The following is a 22,685-nucleotide window of genomic DNA, read 5'->3' on the forward strand; positions in this document are numbered from 1 at the left end:
CTTCTTGTTGTTTGTATGTGTTTTTATGTCTGTAAATTCCTTACATATAACAACAAATGTTTATGTATTGTATAATATTGAAGTGTGCCTTTATTACTTTTCAAACTAGTAATAATGTTACTAATCTTAATTTGAGTGTTGACGGTGATACCCATCCGTGTCTCATGTATGTCTCTTTTATGTTTTATGTTCATGAGGACCGCAATGGAAATAAGCCTATGGCTTTATTGTGTTTTTATTCTCGGTGATTGTCTGTTTCTGTATTTGTGCCCTGTTTTGTTGATATTCACCAAATAAAGTCAATCAATCAACCAATCAAAGTTATTTGTTTGGAAGATTACTTTTCCATACTTTGTTAGTGGTCTGAAGATTAATCTAAATATTCAAAATACATGAGAATGTGTTGTCCTGTCTTCTTGTGTTGTATGTGCAAATGCTATTCAAGGTGTACATATCCGAGTGTTGTCTGTTTACTATCTCAATTCACAATATTTTGCCAACAGAATCATTTTTTAGACAAATATTTAGTTAACTTGACCATTCCACATTTATTAGCTACCTTATCAAACTCAATCAAATTAAAGAACCAATAAAACAGACGATTTGAAATGTCAGTGTCACTTTCCGCGGCTTTCTCTTCCAAACTCGGAGCTAGCCCACTGCTCTCACTCTCACGAGCCTATAGACACAATAAATAGCTACACAGACACACACAGTCATAAACACACTCATATAGGTTATGGGCTCTGTGGTCCATGACCTGATGCCACGGCAACAGAACAGAATGGTCTAAAATAAACACACAAGCAAAAGTTGAAGCAACATACAGGCGCTTGTGTTTAAATGGACATTCCCATACCTCCACTCCCTCTACAGATTCAAATAAGTAGGTACCGTATTTCTCCCTTGCTCCTCATGGATAACTGCTCTTATTGGATTGAAACATCAAAAAGAAAAAGATATCTAGAACAGAAACATTGCTTGAAACCAGTCTCACTTGCACACAAACGTACACACATGCACAGCCACCCTCACACAATTAAGTTCAGCCTCACGTTAGCTCTTTTTCCTCACCTTGAAAATAAGATTAAAATGTCATCAGTCGTACCACCTGCACAGTTCTGTAAGTAGAGATACAAACACTCTGAGCTTAATCCTGAACATGAGATGTGTAGGCTACATACAGGCGCGCGCAGACACACACACACACACACACACACAATGTGCAGCGGCAGTTAAATGTCTACACACACTTGTAAGCATGAACTGCAACACTAATGGAGTGATTTTCTTTGATAGTATTCCTCCTTTCCATTCATGTTAGCAGTAAAGCCTAGTTGACTTGTCATCGGCATCTCTGCTAGGAACCTGGCAAAAGCAAATAGGTGAAAGGCTGGCACCAAGTGGCCAATTTAAAAAACTACATTGTTATTCAAACCTGACAGCAGTGTTATTTGTACAGCCTTCAGCCTTCTTCCAGTAGTGGAATGATATTGCTCATTTCATCAGCTGACCCTAAGGCATTGTTAGTGGGGAAAAAAGGGCAATGCTTCTGGTAAGTTTCTTTTTTTTTACTGAACCAATATATATACACACAGTACTGTATAATGATCAGTTTATAATTTTCATCAGTAAAGATTCATTCATCACTCATGAGACATATACATTATAACATGATGGAAAAGCTGTGATTATTCAACTCTGCACTGCACAACTTAAGGTTATACCTTATACAGCTTTACATCATAACAAATAATTCATGTAATAGTAATAGTGTAACATTTGCTAATTTCACAATGGATGCATCAAAAAGCTGCATTTGTGTCTAATGGCTAAAATACCAGGGGCCATTATATCAAAGCGTATATGGACACCTTCATTTTGCTTGTAGTTGAGCTACTGCAGTGCAGTGAGAAACAGTCAGCAGAGCAGTACACTTTTTCATCTCAAGTTCAAGTTATAACTAATGCAGATTTCTACCAAATTATAATTTGGCCATAAAGCCTTCCAATCAATGCAAAACATGTGCTAATCAGAAACTGTGTTTGTGTGAAATTCGTCTCAGTGCCGTCAGATCAAAACCCTGTTTAGGTATTTTATTATTATTATTAAAAAAATATGTGAATGGGTTCCACAGACCCATGGGTAATAAATATTGCTCAAACTATAACAAATGCCCAAAAAACTTCAAGTAAAAACATAAAAATCTTTGTGACTGAAACGCATTGCATTGCAATTCACATTATGGAAGAATTTGAATATTCAAAGAATAGCCTTTTACTGACCAAAAGTCACAATTCCTTTTCTTTGTGACCACTCTGCCTTTTTGGAACTCATCCATAAAACCAAACTCCTTCAAAAGTTACTGGATAAAATGTTCATCGTTCGGGATTGGGAATACACAGAAGAACACCTTGGAATAATCACTTCAACAGACAAGTACATACAGTAAGAAGCAGTCTTGCGATGCAACACATAAAATGCACTACAAACCTTGCATTCAAATGTGAAATAAGGGAACACACACACACACCACCCCACATCAAAGCGGTCTTTCTGTCACTGGGTGTGCAGCATCATCATCCCTCCAAGTGGATCCTCTGGTGGCGTTTCAGGTTACATTTCTGTGTGAAGCGCTTGCCACAGGCCAAGCAGCAGTACGGCCTCTCTCCTGTGTGGACGCGGCGGTGGGCCTTCAGGTTGCTCAGCTTGGTGAAGCTGCGGCCACAGAGGGAGCAGCAGAAGGGCCGCTCCCCCGTGTGCGTCTGCAGGTGGGCCTTCAGGTTGCTGGGGTGGGGGAAGCACTTGCCGCACTGTCCGCAGCGCAGGAGGTGCCTGGGGCCGCCGGGCTGAGGGTGAGAGCCTGCGACGTGGGGTTGCGGGTGGTTGGAGTTTGCGGTCTGGTGGTGGTGCTGGGACTTGATGCTGACCCACGGGGCTCCGGTCCGGGTGAAAGCTGCAGCTTGTTTGTCGCCGAGGTGAGCTCGCTGCACTGAGAGGGGAGGAGGAGGAGGAGCGGCTTTGGATGTGGAGGGAATTCTGTTGAGGGGAAGTAGGTTTGCGACGCGACAGTGAGTCGCGGGTGCTGCCGTGCCGCTGCTGTTCGATGGTGTGTGAGGGGGCCTTTTCATTGGCCGGCGGAGGTGTTGTACGGCGGCTTGCAATGCGAGACTCGTGCCCACTTTGGAATGCAGCTTCATAACGCCCTGCACACTGGCTTTAGAGGAAGTGGGATTCTGCTTGAGAAATTGTGATCTCGCCCTATGCTGGTTTACTGAACATGAGAAGGATACTGTCCCTGACCTTGTCGTCTCTCTCTCTTCCACCTCTTCCTCATCACTGTCAGAATCCACAATAACCTCCTGCTTGATCACCACGCTCCCCACGTCGCTAATTTGTATTGCCTTCAGGGACCCCGGGGAGGAGATCTGATCCCTACCTAGTTGTGGTTTGGCAAGAACTTCATCTGCTGCGGCGGAGGCCACCAGTTTGGGGTCCCTGTGCTTTAGTGAACCTTTGGTTATGGTTGTTTCACAAGCCTTGTCAGTTCCAAGCGTGTGGTTCTGGAGTAGTCCAGTTGTTCTTAGAGTCCCACCAGCCCATTTGGAGTCCATCTCCAAAGCGCACACATAAGAGGGATCTGTAACCAGGTCCTCTTGGTCTTCGGGAAAGCCAGGGGAGCTCTGTAGGTCTTCATTAATGACACTCATCAATAACTCCTCATTGTTTTGTTGTGCCTGTTTGGCTTGTGTGTCAGTCATCTCACTAGAGCTGTGGGCTTCAGATCCTGCTTCACCTGTCAAATGAATGGAAATATGATCCGTGTTAATGCTGTAGTACATTCTTGATTGCTTTTTCAACAGGCAGAGATTTTTTTTTGTTGGTAATGTGCTGTCCTCTTTCCAATTCAACCCTCCATAACATTTGTGTCTAGTGTTTAGTCATTGACGAAAATGTCAATAGATTTCCTCTTAGTTTTTGTCATCACAACTTTGTTTTAGTCAGTTTTAGTCTACTTTCTGTCAGTGAAAAAGGGTAGTTTTGGTCTAGTTTTAGTCAACGAAATTAGCACTGGTGCCAATGATATGACAATTGCCATGTAATTATAATTATGATAATATGATAATTGGATTACTAAACATGACTTTGCTTACACATGGACCATATTGTGATATACATGTACATTGGTATCGAGACTGACCCCTGTGATTATGGTGATATTGATTTCAAATGTATCGCCCACCCCCAGTACACCCTGTTTGCTCTGCTCTCTTCTCCCCCTCCCTCCCGTTCTCTCTACCCCCTCTCTCCCTTCTCCCCCATACTCTCCCCCCCTCCCTCTCTAATATAAGATTGTCCAATCCTGTTTATTGATAGACTTAGCCAGACATATTCTCTGTAAAGCCCTCTGACAGAGGCTTGTGAATTAGGGCTATACAAATAAACTTGACTTTATTTAACAGGCTACTGCCATTCAAATTAGTAAATACTAGCGCTTGCATGTGCAATCGCACCAATTGTGTTGCAAGGGACAGTTAAGAAAGGCTTGATAGCCCATAAAAAACAGCTTATACTGTATGCTTCTTTACCAAACTAAATTAATATTGTATCCTCAGGGAAATTAAAGAGTATTGGCTGGATTTAGCCACTGACCTGACCAGAGGGAGGAGAAATAGTAGCACTTAAAAAAAGAGCAGAAAAGTCAGATCAAGTGTTATCTCTCTGAAGCGCTCATATTCCTTAGGCTTTCTCTGTCCAAACGTCCATCCTTACCATAGAGAGCTGGGCAATACATTCTCCATCTCCACAGTCTATCTATGCGAAATACACTCCAGAGAAAAACTAACCGAGAAACATCGGGTGAGTGTAAAACAATACCCACCATCACAGCTAACAGCCCATCCTCCCGGCTGCACGGCAGAACAAGATGGCTTGTTTACTTCTTCTTCCTTCAGGCCCACAGGTGGCATACCATCATCTTCTACTGTCTGCATTTGACAGAGAACACATCAGGAAATTCTGAGGGTGCAGTTTACTTTCACTCTATAGTTGGATGATATGTACAGAATGTTTCTGTCTGATACAATAGTCACAAACAGTGTAGGGAATTTAAAAAATATTTTGGGGGCAACTTTTGCCCCCACTGTCTAAAAAACTGGGGGCATTTACAAATTTTGGGGGCACTTTAAAAAAACTGTAATTAGTGCATAAAGTTGCTAAAGTGTAGTGTGAACAACGTCTTCTTCTGGCAACCAGCTTGCCGGTGTTGAGTGTGCATTAGAGATGGAAATGGAAATTAAATGAAAACACATATAACATAAAATAAAATTATCAAAATATTGGGGGCTATATTTTTGCCCCTGGATCATGGTTTTTAAGGGCATTATGAGATTTATTGGGGCAGTTTTGTCCTTGCCCCTGGCTAAATTCCTACACTGGTCACAAAGCCTCTCAGAACAACACTGATCTAGAATCACTGAGCATGTTTCCTTGAACATTTAATTCAAGATTATGTGCAGTGCCGGAACCTGCCTGAACAGGGTCGTGCGTGCGTAGTTCGCCGGCGGTCGGAGTGCCTAATATTGATACTCACATTGGATTGAAAATAGGAAAGATTGTGTAGTTTCTTCTTTCTCTTAACATTTTCACAACATGACCTCAGCTCCATCAGCAACTGCTTCTACTACTTCTCATAAGGTGTGCTTGTTTAACTCCGCCTGCACATCCCCCATATCAGGAGTCATGATTGGTTAAGACCAAGCATGATTAGGCTAAGACTAGTGTCCTCTAGTAAGAGAGTGGTGTCAGCGGAGGACCAAAATGCAAGAATCATTAGCCAATGAACAGCCAGGAATGGGTCTCGCGCTACTTTTGCATGCTAAAATAAAGCCGATAATGTACAATTTGATTCATTTCAAGGGATGAAAAACCCTTTCAAAGTACAACACTGTCTATTTTGATGCAACTCGACAGTGCTGCTTTTTTTACTGAAGAGTTCCACTTTCTACTTCCTGGAAAAAAACTGGTCCATTGGAGTGAATGGAGATGTCGGAACTCTTCTATTATACGGCTCTGGCTAAGACTATATGAGGCTAAGCCAATCAGAGGCAGAGTGGGGCGGGTATGGCTACGCCATAGTAATCGTGCATTCCTTTATAACTGGGAACTGGTAATCTTACGGTTCAAAGTTCATGAGCTGGGACGGTGATGTCACTAGAGCTGGTATTTCCCATTCCAAACTCGTAGGAGCCTCAGCAGCCCTGACCTCAAAAATCCAAGGTGGCTGCTCCACGCAACAACAGTAGTTATAATCGTATAAATGCTATTTAGTTTACTTCTGTCTTGTTTGTGTCTCATTAAATCAGCTGTACACACAGCACTGCCTACTTCTATCTGTGTGGACATGAGGCTGCAGTGTTTGTATGCGCAAAATGCCACAAAATGCCTTGTTATCAACTGTTATTGCTCACAATGGCTAGCCTGGCTAGCGAGTGGATCTGACCAGTGAACTTCCCAGCTCAACTTTTCTGCAAATGGAATGCTAACAAAACGGATGTGACGTCATTTAGCCTCCACATCCCAGTTCTTTTGCGATAAAGGAACGCACGATAAGTGCTGCCCTCGGCCAGGTCTATCTTTAGTTTCAAAATAAAAGCTCTCTGCAAAGTCATGTAATTGTGACTTTATGAAATTTTTATTTCATGAATGAATAAGATTCATCAGCGGGGGGCCGCCACTATTAAATGCATTAAGGGGAAACCCTGAAAAGTAACAACAAATGCATAGTAAAATGTTGTATTTATTAGTATATTATTAACCCCCAAAAAATAGCTTTAATTTATCTTTTGTACTGTTTGAGAAATCGTCGTTTATGTTTTAGTGTTTCTTTTTGTAAAGTGTCTTTGAGTGCTTGAAAAGCGCTATAGAAAACCCATGTTTATTATTATAATTATTACGCACATATATTATACATCAGAACCTTGAGCTACTTCTGCTCTCACTCACAAAGTCAAAATATAAGGGATGTGATGTATAGTTTTTGAGATATTAACATTTGTTTGGCACAACCCCATACTGACGCTGATTCGTCGTATATTTGGACCAATACGGTAATATGGTAGGAACCCTAAAGGTCTCATTATGGTCGAGCGAGGCTCCACAAGGCAGACCTCTGCAGATCACATGCGCATTCCGCGCTGGGGCCGATGCTTTTATAGTCAGAACGGCAGCCAAGTGATCAGCATGTTACATTGTACAGTGATAATAGTGAGAACAGCCCATGCAAAGTCACAATGAAACGCTATTATGTGCAGTAGTACTGAGTGCAGTTTCACTCTCAAATGACCGTATATCAGCACATGAATAGAATAGCCAGACTTGTTTTTACTGAAGTGAATAAGCATTTCAGTTCTCAGCCCTGATAGCCTACTCTGTGCTGCTTCTCTCTCAACAGTCAACACAACACATTTACTTGTTGAAATGACTAAAAACGAACAGTTACAAATCAAAGTTTACCACATGGGTCAAGAAATGTGGTGAAAACACAGCTCAGTGTACTATTACTTCTTGACTCAACTTCAGCACTCCCCAGGAGCTGTGGAGGCACGCGCTGTAAGAAAAATCTCCAGGTATGTGCTGTGCGGTTGCGGAGGGCGTCCCCAGCGCATTGACGTCATTTTTGGTGCACGGCCCTCGCTCCTCCCCCGCGCCTGGCTCGGCGCAGTGACCATAAAACAAGCTTTAGAACCATAAAACAGCCTGAGGTCTATTGAAATGTACAGTATTGTCCTGTGGAGGGCAGTAATGTATGGTAAAAAAAAATAACAACAAATAATGCAAACTTTTTCCTCCACACCGACTCGCAGGAATACAACCCCTTGGTGTTCGGAGACCTCATCATTTACAAATGAAGCACTGGTTCTGTGAAAGGTAATTCTGCTCATATGTCTGCACTTCTGTTCTCAGATGTTTATATTTTTATGTCACCCACCTGTGACTCCCTTGCAGGGGTGAGAATGGGTGTGGGCTTGTTGACATCCTCTGCTGACTCCGATACCACTTCCTGTCTACAGCTTCTTGTCCACCTTTCCACAGAGTCACCTTCCTCTTTCAAACCACAAGCCCTCAAAATATCTGAAAGAAAACAGAGGGGGGGGGGGGGGGTCAGCTGCAGCATTATTATTACTGAGCCAATAGCTCAGAGGTTCAAAAAGGTTTCATTCTGGTTCATTCAAAATGAGGATACAGTATATAAAGGTCTGCACAGTGACACAGAGATGGATTTTTTTTTGTTTCATTATGTACATGAATCTTCATTTTTCTACATCCAGAGAGCCTCCTCAGTTGTGTGCCAGTGCGCGGGCCTTTTTCTGTTTCCATTGGACTTTCATGCTGGCCTCACGCACCTGGTCCACTCCTCGGTAAGCCTTGAGTTAAGAGTGCAAACTTTCCTTGCATCATTCAAAATGAGGCACATGATGAAAGTGTTTTCCCCCTTCTAAGCAAACATCCACTTAGCCCAGGGGTGTCCAAACTTTTTTGAATGGGGGCCAGATTAGATAATGTGAAAATACCAGGGGGCCATGGGTGCTCCTCACATCATATGGGTTATGAATAAAATAAAATATCACATACAAATGTACTCGAAAGATTTTGTTTACCATCTGAAAACATTAGTTCTGCATGTGCTGTTCCTACTTGGTGCTTGTACAAACTGTATGATAGTGCTGTCATCGTTAGGTGACGGGGAAAAAATGCAAATTGAACTTGCTTGATTAACCAATACTGTGTGGAGGGCCACATATAGTATATTTTGAGAGACAAGACGAGGGCCACTTAAAATCAGTCCGCGGGCCGCAATTGGCCCCAGGGCCGGACTTTGGACAAGCCTATTGAAAATGTGTTTTGTTGGTAGGAGACAGCACTGCATGCACAGATAGTCTCACACACAGCTCAACAGTCACGTGACATCACCTTGGGTTCCGGTAGAGACAATACAGCAGCCTAAAAAAGTAGACCAATGATCATGGGATATAACTTTTTTGATTCAACTTATTGTATTTGTTCTTACCATATTGCAACTCTGTAGAACTCTTGTCAATCCCGTCTGGGGACAATTCCATGTCATCCTTGCCACAGTCAACACACCTCCCTGTCTTGCCACCCTCTTTCTCCCCTTGGTCATTGAGTTTCCTCTCTGCCCACTGCAGCTGCGTCCTCAGCGACTCCATCTCTTGGTTCCTGCGCCTCACCTCCTCCATGAAGCCATCCTCCACCAACCTGGTCACCTCATACATCGCTGTCCTTACAATGGTCTCCATGACATCAGAAAGCTGGGTCTGGAATGTGACAATGAGCGTGTCCAGGTCCGACATGATGGATTACTGTCGGTGTGAGGTTAAGAAGCCACTGTCCAATACACACATCCGTGTGTGTGTTTTTTTTTGGGGGGGGGGGGGGTAGGCAGAGAGAGAGAGAGAGAGAGAAAGAAAGAACGTATGTGCTCAGGGGATTCACAACAAGCAGTGGGGTAGAGAGAGAGCGCTTTTTGTTTAGATCCTAGCCATTGAAATCAGGCGCAGGTTGTGTAGCTTGGACACCATGCAGTATCACAAACCAGTCTCTGTCCACTGTAACGTTACCCAGATGTTTGTCAGACTTTGTATGCTATTTCAAATAGGCATGAAGCAGACATTCACTAATACATAACGTTAATGACTAAAATTCTAAACTACTCAACGGCAATATAAACTCAGTTCAAGCTGAAATTGTGTCAATTCGAACAGTCGGCTAACTAACTAGCTTCTCCTTAGCTTAGCATTAATGAGCTAACTAACGTTAGCAAACCCGTAGCAGCTATCTATAATTCCAAAGCTTCTACGGATATGCTACATCATAGCCTAGTCTGATTGCGGTCTATTTACAACTGCGTTTAGTTTCCACGACCAACAACCGGTTAGCCAAAGAAATTCGTGTATATATGTATAATTATAACCAAGCTAGCTACGTGACAATCGCCTAAGGTCTTGTTATTTATGGTGACGTCACCAGCGACGCAGTACGGTAGCCGTTCCTGAGTGCCGTAACATAACAAAACGCGTTTTACTCAAACTAAAGGGAAACCCGCAGGCTGCGCCAAAAATACTCACTACAATGTGTGTGGTGTCGTTATTATTTAACTGACGTGGCATTTCGGTCACCGTAGCCGTATTAAAGAGTACCTGCAACATGATTTATGAATGACTTATTAATATTGCATTTGAGACTCTTGCTTTTACATGTTTTTATTTATAAGAAAAGTTAAATCCTTGACTGCAAGGAAAATTTGTTTTTAAATTGAAGGGGGTTAGGGTTAGGACACCTTTTTTTATCATCATTGTCACAATTATTAATTAAATTCCAGTTTTCCATTGTACAAGAAATTATGTGGGTTGAGAAATCAGACAGTAATCCTGTAAGGGAATTGTATTTGTGTAGTTTATTGTAGACCTACAGGCATCAGGGGGTCATCCCTATGTTCCCCGGGTCCTATGTTCCCCGCTTTTTCCCAAATAGGGTCCTATGTTCCCCGCTATGTTCCCTGGGAGAGGTTAGGTTTTGGGTTAGGGTCTGGGGGAGGTTAGGTTTAGGCGGGGGGTGGGAGAGGTTAGGTTTTGGGTTAGGGTCTGGGGGAGGTTAGGTTTAGGGTTAGTGAAAAACGGGGAATATAGAACCCGGGGAACATAGACATGATCCCGGCATCAGTCTATTAATGTTTTTAAATGATGCAGCAATGCTTAGGCTACTACTAAAATGCTGCCACAGATCTGGTGTGAGTGCAGTCAGCTGATGGCGTGTCCAATTATGGCCCAGGGGCCAGAACCGCCCTACCAAAAGGTCCAAACAGGTCCAAAGGATGACTTTGCAAGTGTGAAAATGACACTGAGAAGTCCTTCAATCCAGTTTCAGGATCAGTTAGTTAGTAGCCTATTGGTGTTTTCTGTATTCATCACTAAATGGTAAACTATTGTAATGCACAGTTACAGACAGTACATTTGATGTGTGATGGTAGCTGAGATAACCCTGTAAAAATGTGGTCTCAAAATGTAGACTTCCTGTAATTATTTACACTAAAGAAACAAACGGGAACATTTGGAGGTGTATTGATTTTCTTTGTCTGGTTCATTTGAGACCAAATTGGGTCACATGTGGCCTGTGAATATATCCACTTACATGTAAGGGCCCCAGCCCTCCCTATATTTACTTGTCCTTTAAAACGGGTCTCCTCACACCTCACCACCTGTCTGCATTTTCTCAGTTCTTCCTCTCTACTATATTCTTCTCACTCCCTCCAATTGTCTCCTTCCTGTTTCTCCATTCTGATCCACTACTAAGGTCCTGAGTTCGATTCTCGCCTGGGACGCTGTGGGCGCTGGAGTTGTGACCCCCCCATATCTTCAGTGCCTACTGCCCAGGTGGGCTATCTCGTGGAAAGGGCCTTTCTGTGTGGAGTTTGCAGGTTCTCCCCGTACCCCCCAGGGGGTTCCTCCGTACATAACCCCCCACTAAAAACATGCAGAAGATCGTCATCCGACCAGTGACGACAACATCTGAAGTTGGTCCAATGATGGTCCCCGGGCGCTGGAAAGAAAAAGCGACCACTGCTCCTGGCCTGCCCCCCGGAGGAAAGGACAAGCCTGGATGGGTCAAATGCAGAGGACATATTTCACCGCCCACCGTCAGCATGAGTGTGTGTTGTGGCCGCATGCATGTGTTGTAGTGTGTTCGTGTGACAATAAAGACGGGCTTCCGTCTGAAATCGTGTTTTTTAATCGTACTTCCACATTTCTGGTTGCGCTTTTGTCCTCTTTTGACTTGCTCCGTCTGTCCCCTCCTGCCCAGTGGCTTCCTGAAGACATGCACGTTGAATGTGAAAGCCTTCTGACAGATTAGCAGTTTGTCAAATGAAATGACCTCTTCCACTTTCAATCTCTTCTCTCCTCCTTCTCTGCTGGTCTCTGGTGATACTGCTCTAAAACCCAATCATCCGCTTGTAACCAAATAATCTTCTCTCCTCAATCCCATCCACCTCTCGTTCTGGAAAAGAATGTCACCTTTACTAGGGTTGATTGGATCCTAGGCTCCTTCTCTGTCTACCCTTATCCCTCTCCTTAATTCACTCCTTGACCTCTGACACTGAAGTATTTAAACTCATCTTCATCATCCCCACCTAGCTCCTGCCCTTGTGACACCATTCCCTCCCCTCCCCTCCAGACTGTTGCTGCAGATCCGCTGCCCTTCTTGCCTACCATCATTATCAACTCCCCCGTGCAAACCAGTCTCCTCTTCTCAGGAAACCTAACCTTTAAGTCCTTATTTTAAATACCTTTATTTTTTTGTCATATCACACATGCAGATTTCTACCACACTTTCACATTTACAGCCTATGTAGCCTAATTTTAGCAGATATGGGTGTAAATCATGTTCGTTTAAATGGCTTGATCAATAGAATTCATGTGACATCCGGAAGAGAATTCCCCATTCATTTTCTCCATAGACAAAATCCTTATATAAAGAGTTTTAAGCCTGGAACCAAGCCAACCAGCGACGCGGGATATACATATATAGGCCTACAGTATATACTGTATATGGGTGCTCTATGGGGAAAAAATGATGTCCCTCTCCACAGCATGTCTTTCCACAGCACTTCTTTGCTCTTCCATGATCATTCTATGGCCACAAGAAAAGTGAACTGGCTTTAAGGCCCTGACCTTTCCCGTTTTCTAGTAATTTTGGTCATCTAAGACTTTAAGTTCACCCTACTGTTCTTATTCTACTGTTACACTCACCAAGTATTAGTAATTGTAAATGTTGCTTTGCTTACTTAGAATCAGCAATGAGTTAATGATGAGTTAGAATGAGTTGGTAAGAGATCTTAAAGGCCACATTGGCAGTGCCCTGCTACCAGCCTGCTACTGTCAGTTGCTTCAAAAGCATCAGTGGTCTCAGTTTAATGTAACCTGCCCTATGCAAAGGATGTGTAATTCGCTCATTTTAACACACATTTCAGAAAAATCACTCTTCACGATGTCAACAGAGCAATTTTTGATGCAGAAGGCCAAATGGCCTTGCCCCTAAAATGACGAAATTCCCACCCTGACTACAACCGACAAATGTACAAGTAGACACAACTACAGATAGGGTAGAGTATACTCGATCAGAAATGACTAAGAGAAAAAAATAGTGCAAACAATTTGTTTTGTTTTATTTTGGATCTGCAGTGTAATCACAAGGATCATACGTTTACTGAGCAGAATTACTTTTTCAGTAATCAAATATGCAGCGATAAATGCAGCTATAGTGAAACCACTGTATACAAATTACCTTTTTTTATCAAACACAAAAAATACTGATCAGTGGTTCTCACAACTTTTTCACGTCAAGGACCCCTAAACTGACCACAGACCCCCATTTGATAAGACTTTGTCCCAGGCTCCCTCATCTGATACGATTTTTGCTTTTATGTTTCATTACAGATAATGTATGAAACCCATGACCAAAATAGTCATACATTGTCATTGTGTTACTTATGGATGAAATTATAGTAAAAATACATTTTCCTTTTTGCACTTTGAGAACCACTGCTTTATATGATTCAAGATCATTATTTTTGTATGACGTATTTTCATTCCAACAAAAAAACACTGAAATAAAAATCAGAGGACTTGGAATCACGGAGAACTAAAAATAACTGATCTGACCAAAAAAGCGGAGTTAACGTTGTCATGGTCTTGATGAAAAACATCCATGGCCCATAACATCCATTTTAGATTCCACTAATTACGCAAAGAAAAGAAACGAAATCCCAAATGCTCTTCCTCCCAACCCTCTCCAGTTTCAAAGATCTGTCATGTGTTTGCGTTGATGTGATTTTAGATGATCCAGGCGTTTGAAGCTGAGGCCGCAGATAGCACAGCAGTATGGTCTTTCCCCTGTGTGGGTACGCTGGTGAACCTTCAAAATGTCCGCCCGTGTGAAGCTCTTATCACACATGGTGCACCGGTGAGGTTTTTCCTGCGTGTGGATGCGCTGATGCAACTTCAGATTCCAAAGACGGCTGAACTTGTTCCCGCATACAGTGCAACAGTAAGGTTTGTCACCTGTTTGGCTACACTTGTGCGTCTTCAGGTCAGAGAAGGTGGGGAAACCTTTTCCACAGTGGCTGCAGAGGTGGAGCCCCTGTCCGGAGTGAATCCTCTGGTGGACTTTGAGGTTGCAGGCTTGGGTGAAGGTCTTCCCGCACTGGTTGCAGGAGTATGGCGGCCCCTGTCCGGCTTTGTGTGTTTGCTTGTGCCTCCTCCCTCCTTTCCCTCCTGTCTGATTCTGCACCTTCTCTCCAAGGTTTATGGTGTGGTTGTATGTCTCTGAGGGCCCATAGACATCCCCTGTGTTGTCTAAACCTGGCCCCCCAGCACGAATGCCTTGCCCCCGGAAGCTAACCCTGCTGCCTGTATCACCAGACACATGTGCAGGGTACAGCATGCTCGGGTCCTGCAGATACCCCTCCTCGTTGATCAACAGACAGCTGAACTCTCCACTCACCTCTACGTTGGCCCTTGAGGGTGAACCTGCAGGAGAACCTAACGCACCTCTTCTATTCCGTACGGGACCTGGTTGGTAGGCTCGGTGGTCAGCCCCCTGAGATGCTCCTGGATCCCCCTCATAGTGACCCATGTAAGTCAGCTCCTCACCTAGGTGGGATGGTGAACCTGGTAACCTATCCAGGCTACCCATGTCTATCATATTAGTACCCCCATACCCAGCCTTGTCAAAGCCACCCAGGTCTTCCATGCCGTAACGGTTCCGGTAAAGAGGTTCAGATGGGTCAACTGGGTCGCCATCTTGTGCCGGTTCTGGTCTCTGGTCCAAGCCTGGCTCCCAGTCGTCCTGGCACTGTTGGACCTCCTGGTCACTGAAACTTCTACTAGGCCCAGACAGATCTGACCCCTCTGCTCCTGACCCATGAGAGGAGGAAAACAAGATTTTCATTAACTACAATAACAGTAAACACAATGAACATGATGCAATCAACTAACGTTACTGATCAGCTGTCAAACCAGTTTTCACAATGTGCATCATCTTATTAATCGTTCGCTAATAAAATAATACTGTAACGAGGCGTCCACACAGCATGTGTAGTGGCCAAGTACAGCGATCGCACACAAGTCACAGTTGGGTTGTTCACACAGGAAGTGCATTTCTCCATGCCAGGGGGCAGCTCTCCTGGTCTACAGGAGGAGAAAACTGCTTACATTGTGCTCTAATAGCCACAATGCTTCATCTGTTCACTGTTGTCCTAGAAACATTGCTGATAGCTCACTGTACTTTTCCACATCAGAGATGGACTTTCTATCTTCCATCTTCTTCACTTTGTTCCTTTTTTCACAAACTCCATCTTATCAAAGCTGTCATGTTTTCTCAGCAAATGTCATGACTTGTGATCAGGCAAGAATTAGGAAAGCCTAGGGAACCTAGATATGTGTGGTGGCCTGCAGGAACCGTTCACATGTCGCTGCTGCACATTATTGGTAATGAACAAAAGAAGGTTGAAAATGAGTTTTGCAGGTATTTTGAGATTTTGAGTGATTTGCTTACTTTCATCTCCGTAGTACATCATGGTGAATAATTATTTTCATAAAACAAAGGGGAATTTATGGTTTTGGTGTAATGCCAGTGTAGAAAATACAATGTTGTGGAATGTTTAAAGCCATTTTTCTCACGTTTTACTTTTAGACACATAACAGATTAAAATATTAATAACTTTTGATCTGGGAGAGCTATCTCTCTCGTAACGGACAAGCCCGTCTTTTATTGTCACACGAACACCACAATACATGCATGCGGCCACAACACACTCATGCTGACGGTGGCCGGTGAAAAGTGTCCTCTGCATTTAACCCATCCAGGCATGTCCTTTCCTCCGGGGGGCAGGCCAGGAGCAGTGGTCGCTTTCTCGTACAGCGCCCGGGGACCAACTTCGGATGTTGTCGTCACTGGTCAGATGACGATGACGATCTGATCTTCTGCATGTTTTTAGTGGGGGGGTTATATACGGAGGAACCCCCTGGGGGAGCATGGGGAGAACATGCAAACTCCACACAGAGAGAAAGGCCCTTATGACGAGATACCCCACCTGGGCAGTAGGCACTGAAGATATGGGGGGGAACACAACCACAGCGCCCAGTGTCCCAGGCGAGAATCGAACTCAGGACCTTCTGACTGTGAGGCGACAGCGCTACCGACTGCGCCACCGTACCCCCACACTCATTCAAAAAGGTATATATAGGGGAGAGTTTCCACCTGATCCATTAAAATGGGTGCTGAAAGGAAGTGGCCTCTGCACCGTTGCGTGGCCGTTACACATCTGGTCTGAACCCGGCGTAACAGTGGGAGCCAAATACAGTCTGTGTTCTTGGATTTTAAGATGCTGAATATTCATTGTGAAAATGATTATTTGTATGTAGCTGCAAATATGGAGACACTGACCATCCAAATGGACTCCCCATCTCTCTTGCTCCATGCCATCAGGTGTGATGCGGAGGGCCTCCTCCTTTAGCAGTCTATCCAGCTTTTCACTTCCTACATCTGGGGACTGAGAGACAGAGAGACAAACGTTATTTGGTCAGTCAATCGCTACTCATATTAAACCATTAGCTTTTGGTCTAAAATTGAGCATTGACAGGCGTCTGGGTACTGTAGCGGTAGATTCCCTGCCTACCAACACGAGGGTAGCAGGTTTGCGCCCCCGTGTTACCTCCGGCTTGGTCGGGCATCCATACAGGCACGATTAAAAACTCTCGTAACGGACAAGCCCGTCTTTTATTGTCACACGAACACCACAATACATGCATGCGGCCACAACACACTCATGCTGACGGTGGCCGGTGAAAAGTGTCCTCTGCATTTAACCCATCCAGGCATGTCCTTTCCTCCGAGGGGCAGGCCAGGAGCAGTGGTCGCTTTCTCGTACAGCGCCCGGGGACCAACTTCGGACGAGATACCCCACCTGGGCAGTAGGCACTGAAGATATGGGGGGGAACACAACCACAGCGCTCACAGTGTCCCAGGCGAGAATCGAACTCAGGACCTTCTAACTGTGAGGCGACAGCGCTACCGACTGCGCCACCGTACCCGATTGTCTGTGTCTGCGGGTGGGAAGCCGGATTAAGGCTATCTGCCCTGGTCTCTGCACTAGCGCCTCCTGTGGTTGGTCGGGGGGCGCCTGTTTAGGGCGGAAGTGAACTGGTGGGAATAGCGTGATCCTCCCACATGCTACGTCCTGCCGGTGAAACGCCCCGCTGTCAGGTGAAAAGAAGCGGCTGGCAACTGCGCATGTGTCGGAGGAAGCATGGTGCTAGTCTATGGCTCTCCCAAGGTCGTGCAGACGGGGTGGAGCAGCGACGGGGGCAGCAGGGGGAAAATTGGCCAAGTATAACTGGGGAGAAAATGGGAGGGGAGGGGGGGGGACTCAGAAAGGAAAAAAATAAAAAAAATTGACATTGACTGAACACAACAACTAAGGTTGCACACACAGACACACATCTCTCTCTCTCTCTCTCACACACACACACACACACACACACACACAATTTACATGCGTGAGAGCTTGTGCAGGCACCCTGGGACAATACGTGACCATAAAGCCTGCTTATGATTAGGATAGTTTTCAAATTTTAACATCCGTTTGAATGCCCCATAAAAAGTCTACTCCAGGGTTGCATAACTGAGTAAGATTACCAGGTCAGACCCATTCAGTCCACCAGGCCATTGCTGTGGTATGATAGGGGCTGTACAGTTTCATTCCAAGCATGAAACCGGCATAAGCTTTTTTTTTATGTGAGGACTGCTGTAAGCATTGGTTATGTTGAACCCCGAGCAATGTGTGTATTGGGTCAGCTGCGAGTGTGTGTAACCTTTAGTGGTATAGGGCCACACATTTCTTGTTTAGGGGCACAGAATCCCTGGGGGCAGGCCTGATTAACGGCGGGACATACTCCATGCGCGCTTCCAACCGCGATGGCCGTGCAGCCAATATGATGTAATTACGGTGGGGGCGACGCCACCGCAGCCGTAAACACGTGCCGCACCGCTCCGCTTTGCAGGGAGAGACAGGAAAAGAAATGAAATTAAGAAGAAGTAGCTATTTATACAGTCCATGGTAAGTAGGCTACACTGAGCCATGTTTTGACCACATTTCTTGACCCGTGTGGTATACTTTGTTTTCTAACTGTTCGTTTTTAGTCATTTCAAGTAATTTGCTGTGTTGAGACAGATCTAGGCCTATTTACATTCAATAAAAACAGGATTGGCGATTCTATTCATGTGCTGATACAATCGTTTGAGAGTGAAACCGCAGTCTACTGAACATAATGGCATTCCATTGACTTTTAATTGCGTTTCATTGACTTTATCATGGGCCATTCACTGTACTATGTAAACAGCGGTGCTCTGAGCAGCACTCAGAGCACACACTGAGTATGACGGTGACCCCCTCTGTCCCAGCGCGGGGTGCTCACGCAGTCTGCGGAGCTCCACCTCTCGCTGCCCGCATGGAGTATGTCGCGCCTTGTCCCGGGCTTTAGGCCTACTTTAGCCCCGATAAGTGTGTGTAAATTAAGCAAAAAGTCCATAGTCTGCTTACCAGATCCCTCCACCACAGCAACCTAAAGTACTGAAGCTGAGAAAGTGTCATTAGTAGTCTTCTACCTGCAGTGCCTTCATGGAACTTCCGGCTGCTGGTTCTGCTTCTTCCAGCTCATGACTGGGTGTCTCTCCAGCAATGCCCTGACAGCTGTTCATCTCTTCTTTCAGAACACTCTCCTGTTTCAGACTCTTCTCTGTAATAATAGAAACAGGTTAAAGACTTGTTTTTTAATTGTGTGGATGGCTAAATAAGAGTTTAAGGTTTTATAATGATTCTCTATTTATAAATTATATGAGTAAGACCTGACCTGGTGACAAGTGCAGGCCTTCTTACATGTTCTTGATTGACACGTCTTTGTCCCCAACTCCCAGTTAGGTGATAATATAAACGTAAAATAAAGGGGGGCTGCTTGTTAAGACTCACCTATCTGTACCGCACTGGCTTTCTCTTGGCTAGGCAGCCCTACTCTTCCGCAGTCAGCACATCTCCCCTTCTTGTCTCCGTCTCTTTCCTTGCGCCGACTCTCCGACCATTTCAGCCGCCTCTTCAGGGACTCCACCTGCTCCCTGCTCCTTGTCACTTCTTCCAGGAAACTGTCTTCTACCAGCCGGGTGATCTCGTACATGGCGGCTTTGAAGACCGTTTCCATTACACCAGACAGTTGGGACTGAAACGTTACAATGGCCTCAGACATCGTGATAGTGATGTGTTGAACGTTTGGCTTAGTTTTTGGTAGCTCTGTCAACTTGTGCAATAGCTAAGATAGCTTTCAACTTTGAAATCAAAGCCTGCAGATAAGGGGCGTTTGACGGATCCAACTAGCGTTGGTCTCTTAGTTTCTATTAGTTTTAATTGTGTTAGCCCAAACTCCAATGTAGCAACGTCGTAGAAAGAGATTGGTTGGTCCACATTTACTTGCATAGACAGCATCCAGGCCGAAGCTAGCGTTGTTAGTAGTCAAACTGCAAAGACTAGCTAACTAGCAACTAACGCTAGCTAGCTTGCGAAACCCAATTTCGATATAGAATTAGCTAGCTACTGCCTGAGTATGATCGGGAACATATAAATACCATACAGATTAAAATGAAATGGTATGATTCTCATTGGAAAACCATTTTCGTAATGAAGAGACAACAAATGATTAGCTGGAATCTACGGATTATTCTTCTGTTGAGCATAAGCAAAGCATTTCCTCTTTATTCCGTAAACAATCGCACTTCCGGTATAAAATACGGGTCCTGCGCTTGGACAATCTTCATATCCACTCGTTTTTGTTTGTTTGTTTGTTTGTTTGTTTTTGCCTCGAAATACAGGTAGCCTACTCAAAGGTTTTGGAAATAATGTCGTTTTGGTTGAAGATGGGTTACTTAAACATGTCAGAAACATTTGTCCAGATGGATCCAACCATCCAATACAGGGAGCACGGATTTTGCTTTTATTAGCCTATGTAAGTTACAAAAACTTGTTACCAGGGGTGTCCAAACTTTTTTAGAGCTACTACTAGAGTAGCTTTGTCACGAGCTACTTCCTTTACCCTTGCACCCCCCCCCCCCCCCCCAAGTAGGCTACATAATAGCAGTAGCCCATTTTAACAGCATTATTATTTATTTGACATTATTTAATCATGTTATAATGTTAAATATTGTAGATACTGAGTTAGCTGGCTAGTGGGATTTAGTTTATGCATAAAAAAACACATTTTGGATTTCTTTAACGATATATTGATGGCCCGAGATCTACTGGTAGCCTAGATCGTGATCTCCAAGTTTACACAGACCAGATACAGTGGCATAGGATAGTCATGACGGGCCCCAGTACAAGCAATTTTGACAGGGTTCCCTAGTAGGCTACACATTATTAGTTATGAAGCACACACGCACAACACAAGCAAAACACACACACACCATTAGGCATAGGCTATATGTGTGTTTTCCCAACGTGTTGGATTTTACAGTTGAATTAGTTACTTAGGCTATTGTATGTGGAAAATAGAGAGGTAATGTGCTAGCCTGGGTAAACCCAGCCCCCACGTGACCTGGTCTGAGAGCCGTGTGTGTGTGTGTGTGTGTGTGTGTGTGTGTGTGTGTGTGTGTGTGTGTGTGTGTGTGTGTGTGTGTGTGTGTGTGTGTGTGCGTGCTATCTGTGCGCACAGGCAGGCAGTGTGTGTCATAATACCCTGAGCATGATGAGAAGCAGATAGAGGAAGAAGAGTCCCCAAAGTGCCACAACTCATTTATCAAACCATCTCCTTCCTTTGTTACTTCTTCTCATCCACCCTTCCTCTTTTTAAATTCAACTCTTCTGCTTGAAACTCTCCCCCGTCACACTTGCCTTTGCTATCACCCTCTCCTTCCTACCTCCTCTCACCTTTTGTTTTGCATGGTACCACAGGTTTGAAAAATGTATTAAACATGCCATGTTTAATCCATTTAGTCTATTTAGGACTTTAATCATGAGAGAGATGATGAGGAAAATAATGGAAGAGAGATAGGTGGAGACAAGATACCGGTAAGTGGGTTTTTATCCTCATGTAGACTTGGACAACTACTGTATTTTGAATACCATATCAGTGGTGTCCAGTGGTTCCCAACCTTTTTTGTCTTATGTACCCCTTGAGCTGTTTTCATGCCAATAGTACCCCCTCACTCATGCCTGTTAATGATGCTCCTACATTTCTTCTATAACTTTTCATGTATTATGCAGAAGTACAAGTAAATCCATATAAAATATATTTTTCACTGAACTGCCGGTGTGTCGGCATGGCCTCCTTTTTCCTTTTGTAACCAGGCTCCCCTAAACCTAAATCTGGTACAACCGAAAGTGGACGTTTTTGAGCCATTTATCAGTAATGTAGGCCTAGTTGACACCTGTCGGGGGGAACTAGTTGTGGTGTGCACATGCCATTTTAACAATGGGCTTATGAAATGACTTTTCAAATGATTTGTTTTCATCATTTCAGAAATAAATTGTAATCCCAAATATTTCCAAGTACCCCTATGGGGTACACGTACCCCTAGTTGGGAATCACTGCCCTAAGGGATCAGTTCATCCCAGGCCTGGGCAAGAGATGCGGTGGCCCTGTGAAGAGGCTCTGGGTTATGGGCTGAGCTCTTGGGCCCCTGGGCCTGGGCCCGGTAGGCCCGTTCGGCAATACATCACTAGTTTTAAGTTTAAGTTATCCTTTATTTATCCCCTTGGGGAAATTCATCCTCTGCATTTGACCCATCCTCTACTAGGAACCTTCCTAGAACTAGGAGCAGTGGGCAGCCACTGTGCAGCGCCCGGGGACCAACTCCAGTTATTTTGCCAGTACCTTGGTCAGGGGCACCGACAGGAGTATTAACCCTATAACATAGCCTACATGTCTTTCTTGATCACTGTGTGTGTGTGTGTGTGTATGTATGTGTGTAACAAACATACATACATACATACATAGTATGTATGTATGTATGTTTGTTGTGTAAATACCGCTGGTTTACACCTTTACACTCCAAAATCGTAGCTAGGTGGCGGTAATGCACCTTAACGCTGGTTGCCACCCATCATAAAACCCATGAAGAAGACAATTCATGTTCCTCATTCTCGATAGCTGTGTCCTCTTCATCAAAACTTGTAGCCTACATAAGACAACAAAGGTGCGACCAGGACTCGTGAAACTCAAAGCACTATCACGCGCATCCACTTATCGATCGATTGGCGGCTATATGCTATCGAAAAATCAACTATTTCACAGCTTGAAAGGGAAACCGGATGTATGCACAATACCCCCCCTTCCTCTCTCACCCACACTGTGTGCGTCACATAAAGCAAGGAGAGAACCGAGTCCGTGACCATGAGAAGAAGAAGCCATGTTGTTGACGAATGTAACGTTACCAGCTCCTAATAGCTTAACGTTGGTTTAAGTAGATTCGGGAGAAATAGACGGTCTAGACTTATTTCGGAACACGAAAAGTAGGATAAACGATATCATCATGTCGGGGGACGATTTTCAGGCGCGTTACGC

At 44.3% G+C, this 22,685-nt stretch overlaps 1 protein-coding gene across 1 annotated transcript; it reads right to left on the minus strand.

Annotated features, from left to right (window-relative positions):
• Positions 1 to 1,582: 1,582 nt before the first annotated feature.
• LOC310793908 (uncharacterized protein) lies at positions 1,583 to 19,886 on the minus strand. Its single transcript, XM_083655796.1, has 8 exons — positions 19,106 to 19,886; positions 18,745 to 18,875; positions 16,525 to 16,630; positions 13,884 to 14,993; positions 9,071 to 9,382; positions 7,991 to 8,133; positions 4,883 to 4,988; positions 1,583 to 3,796 (listed from the first exon to the last, which is right to left on the minus strand). Exons 1-8 carry the CDS (start codon positions 19,374 to 19,376, stop codon positions 2,580 to 2,582), a joined length of 3,396 nt encoding a protein of 1,131 aa, XP_083511922.1. The 5' UTR covers positions 19,377 to 19,886; the 3' UTR covers positions 1,583 to 2,579.
• Between the last annotated feature and the right edge of the window lie 2,799 nt (positions 19,887 to 22,685).

The sequence above is a fragment of the Poromitra crassiceps genome (genome assembly GCF_964638095.1).
Source record: "Poromitra crassiceps genome assembly, chromosome: 19".
In the NCBI taxonomy this organism is placed as follows: domain Eukaryota; kingdom Metazoa; phylum Chordata; class Actinopteri; order Beryciformes; family Melamphaidae; genus Poromitra; species Poromitra crassiceps.

Excerpts from the sequence above, each read along its gene's own strand:
- LOC310793908 (XM_083655796.1), bottom strand. The coding sequence starts at position 19,376 with ATGTCTGAGGCCATTGTAACGTTTCAGTCCCAACTGTCTGGTGTAATG. Across the intron at positions 9,383-13,883 it reads TCAACGCAAACACATGACAG|AATCCATCATGTCGGACCTG; the intron begins ATCTTTGAAACT and ends CACACCGACAGT. Across the intron at positions 8,134-9,070 it reads TTCTACAGAGTTGCAATATG|ATATTTTGAGGGCTTGTGGT; the intron begins GTAAGAACAAAT and ends GTTTTCTTTCAG.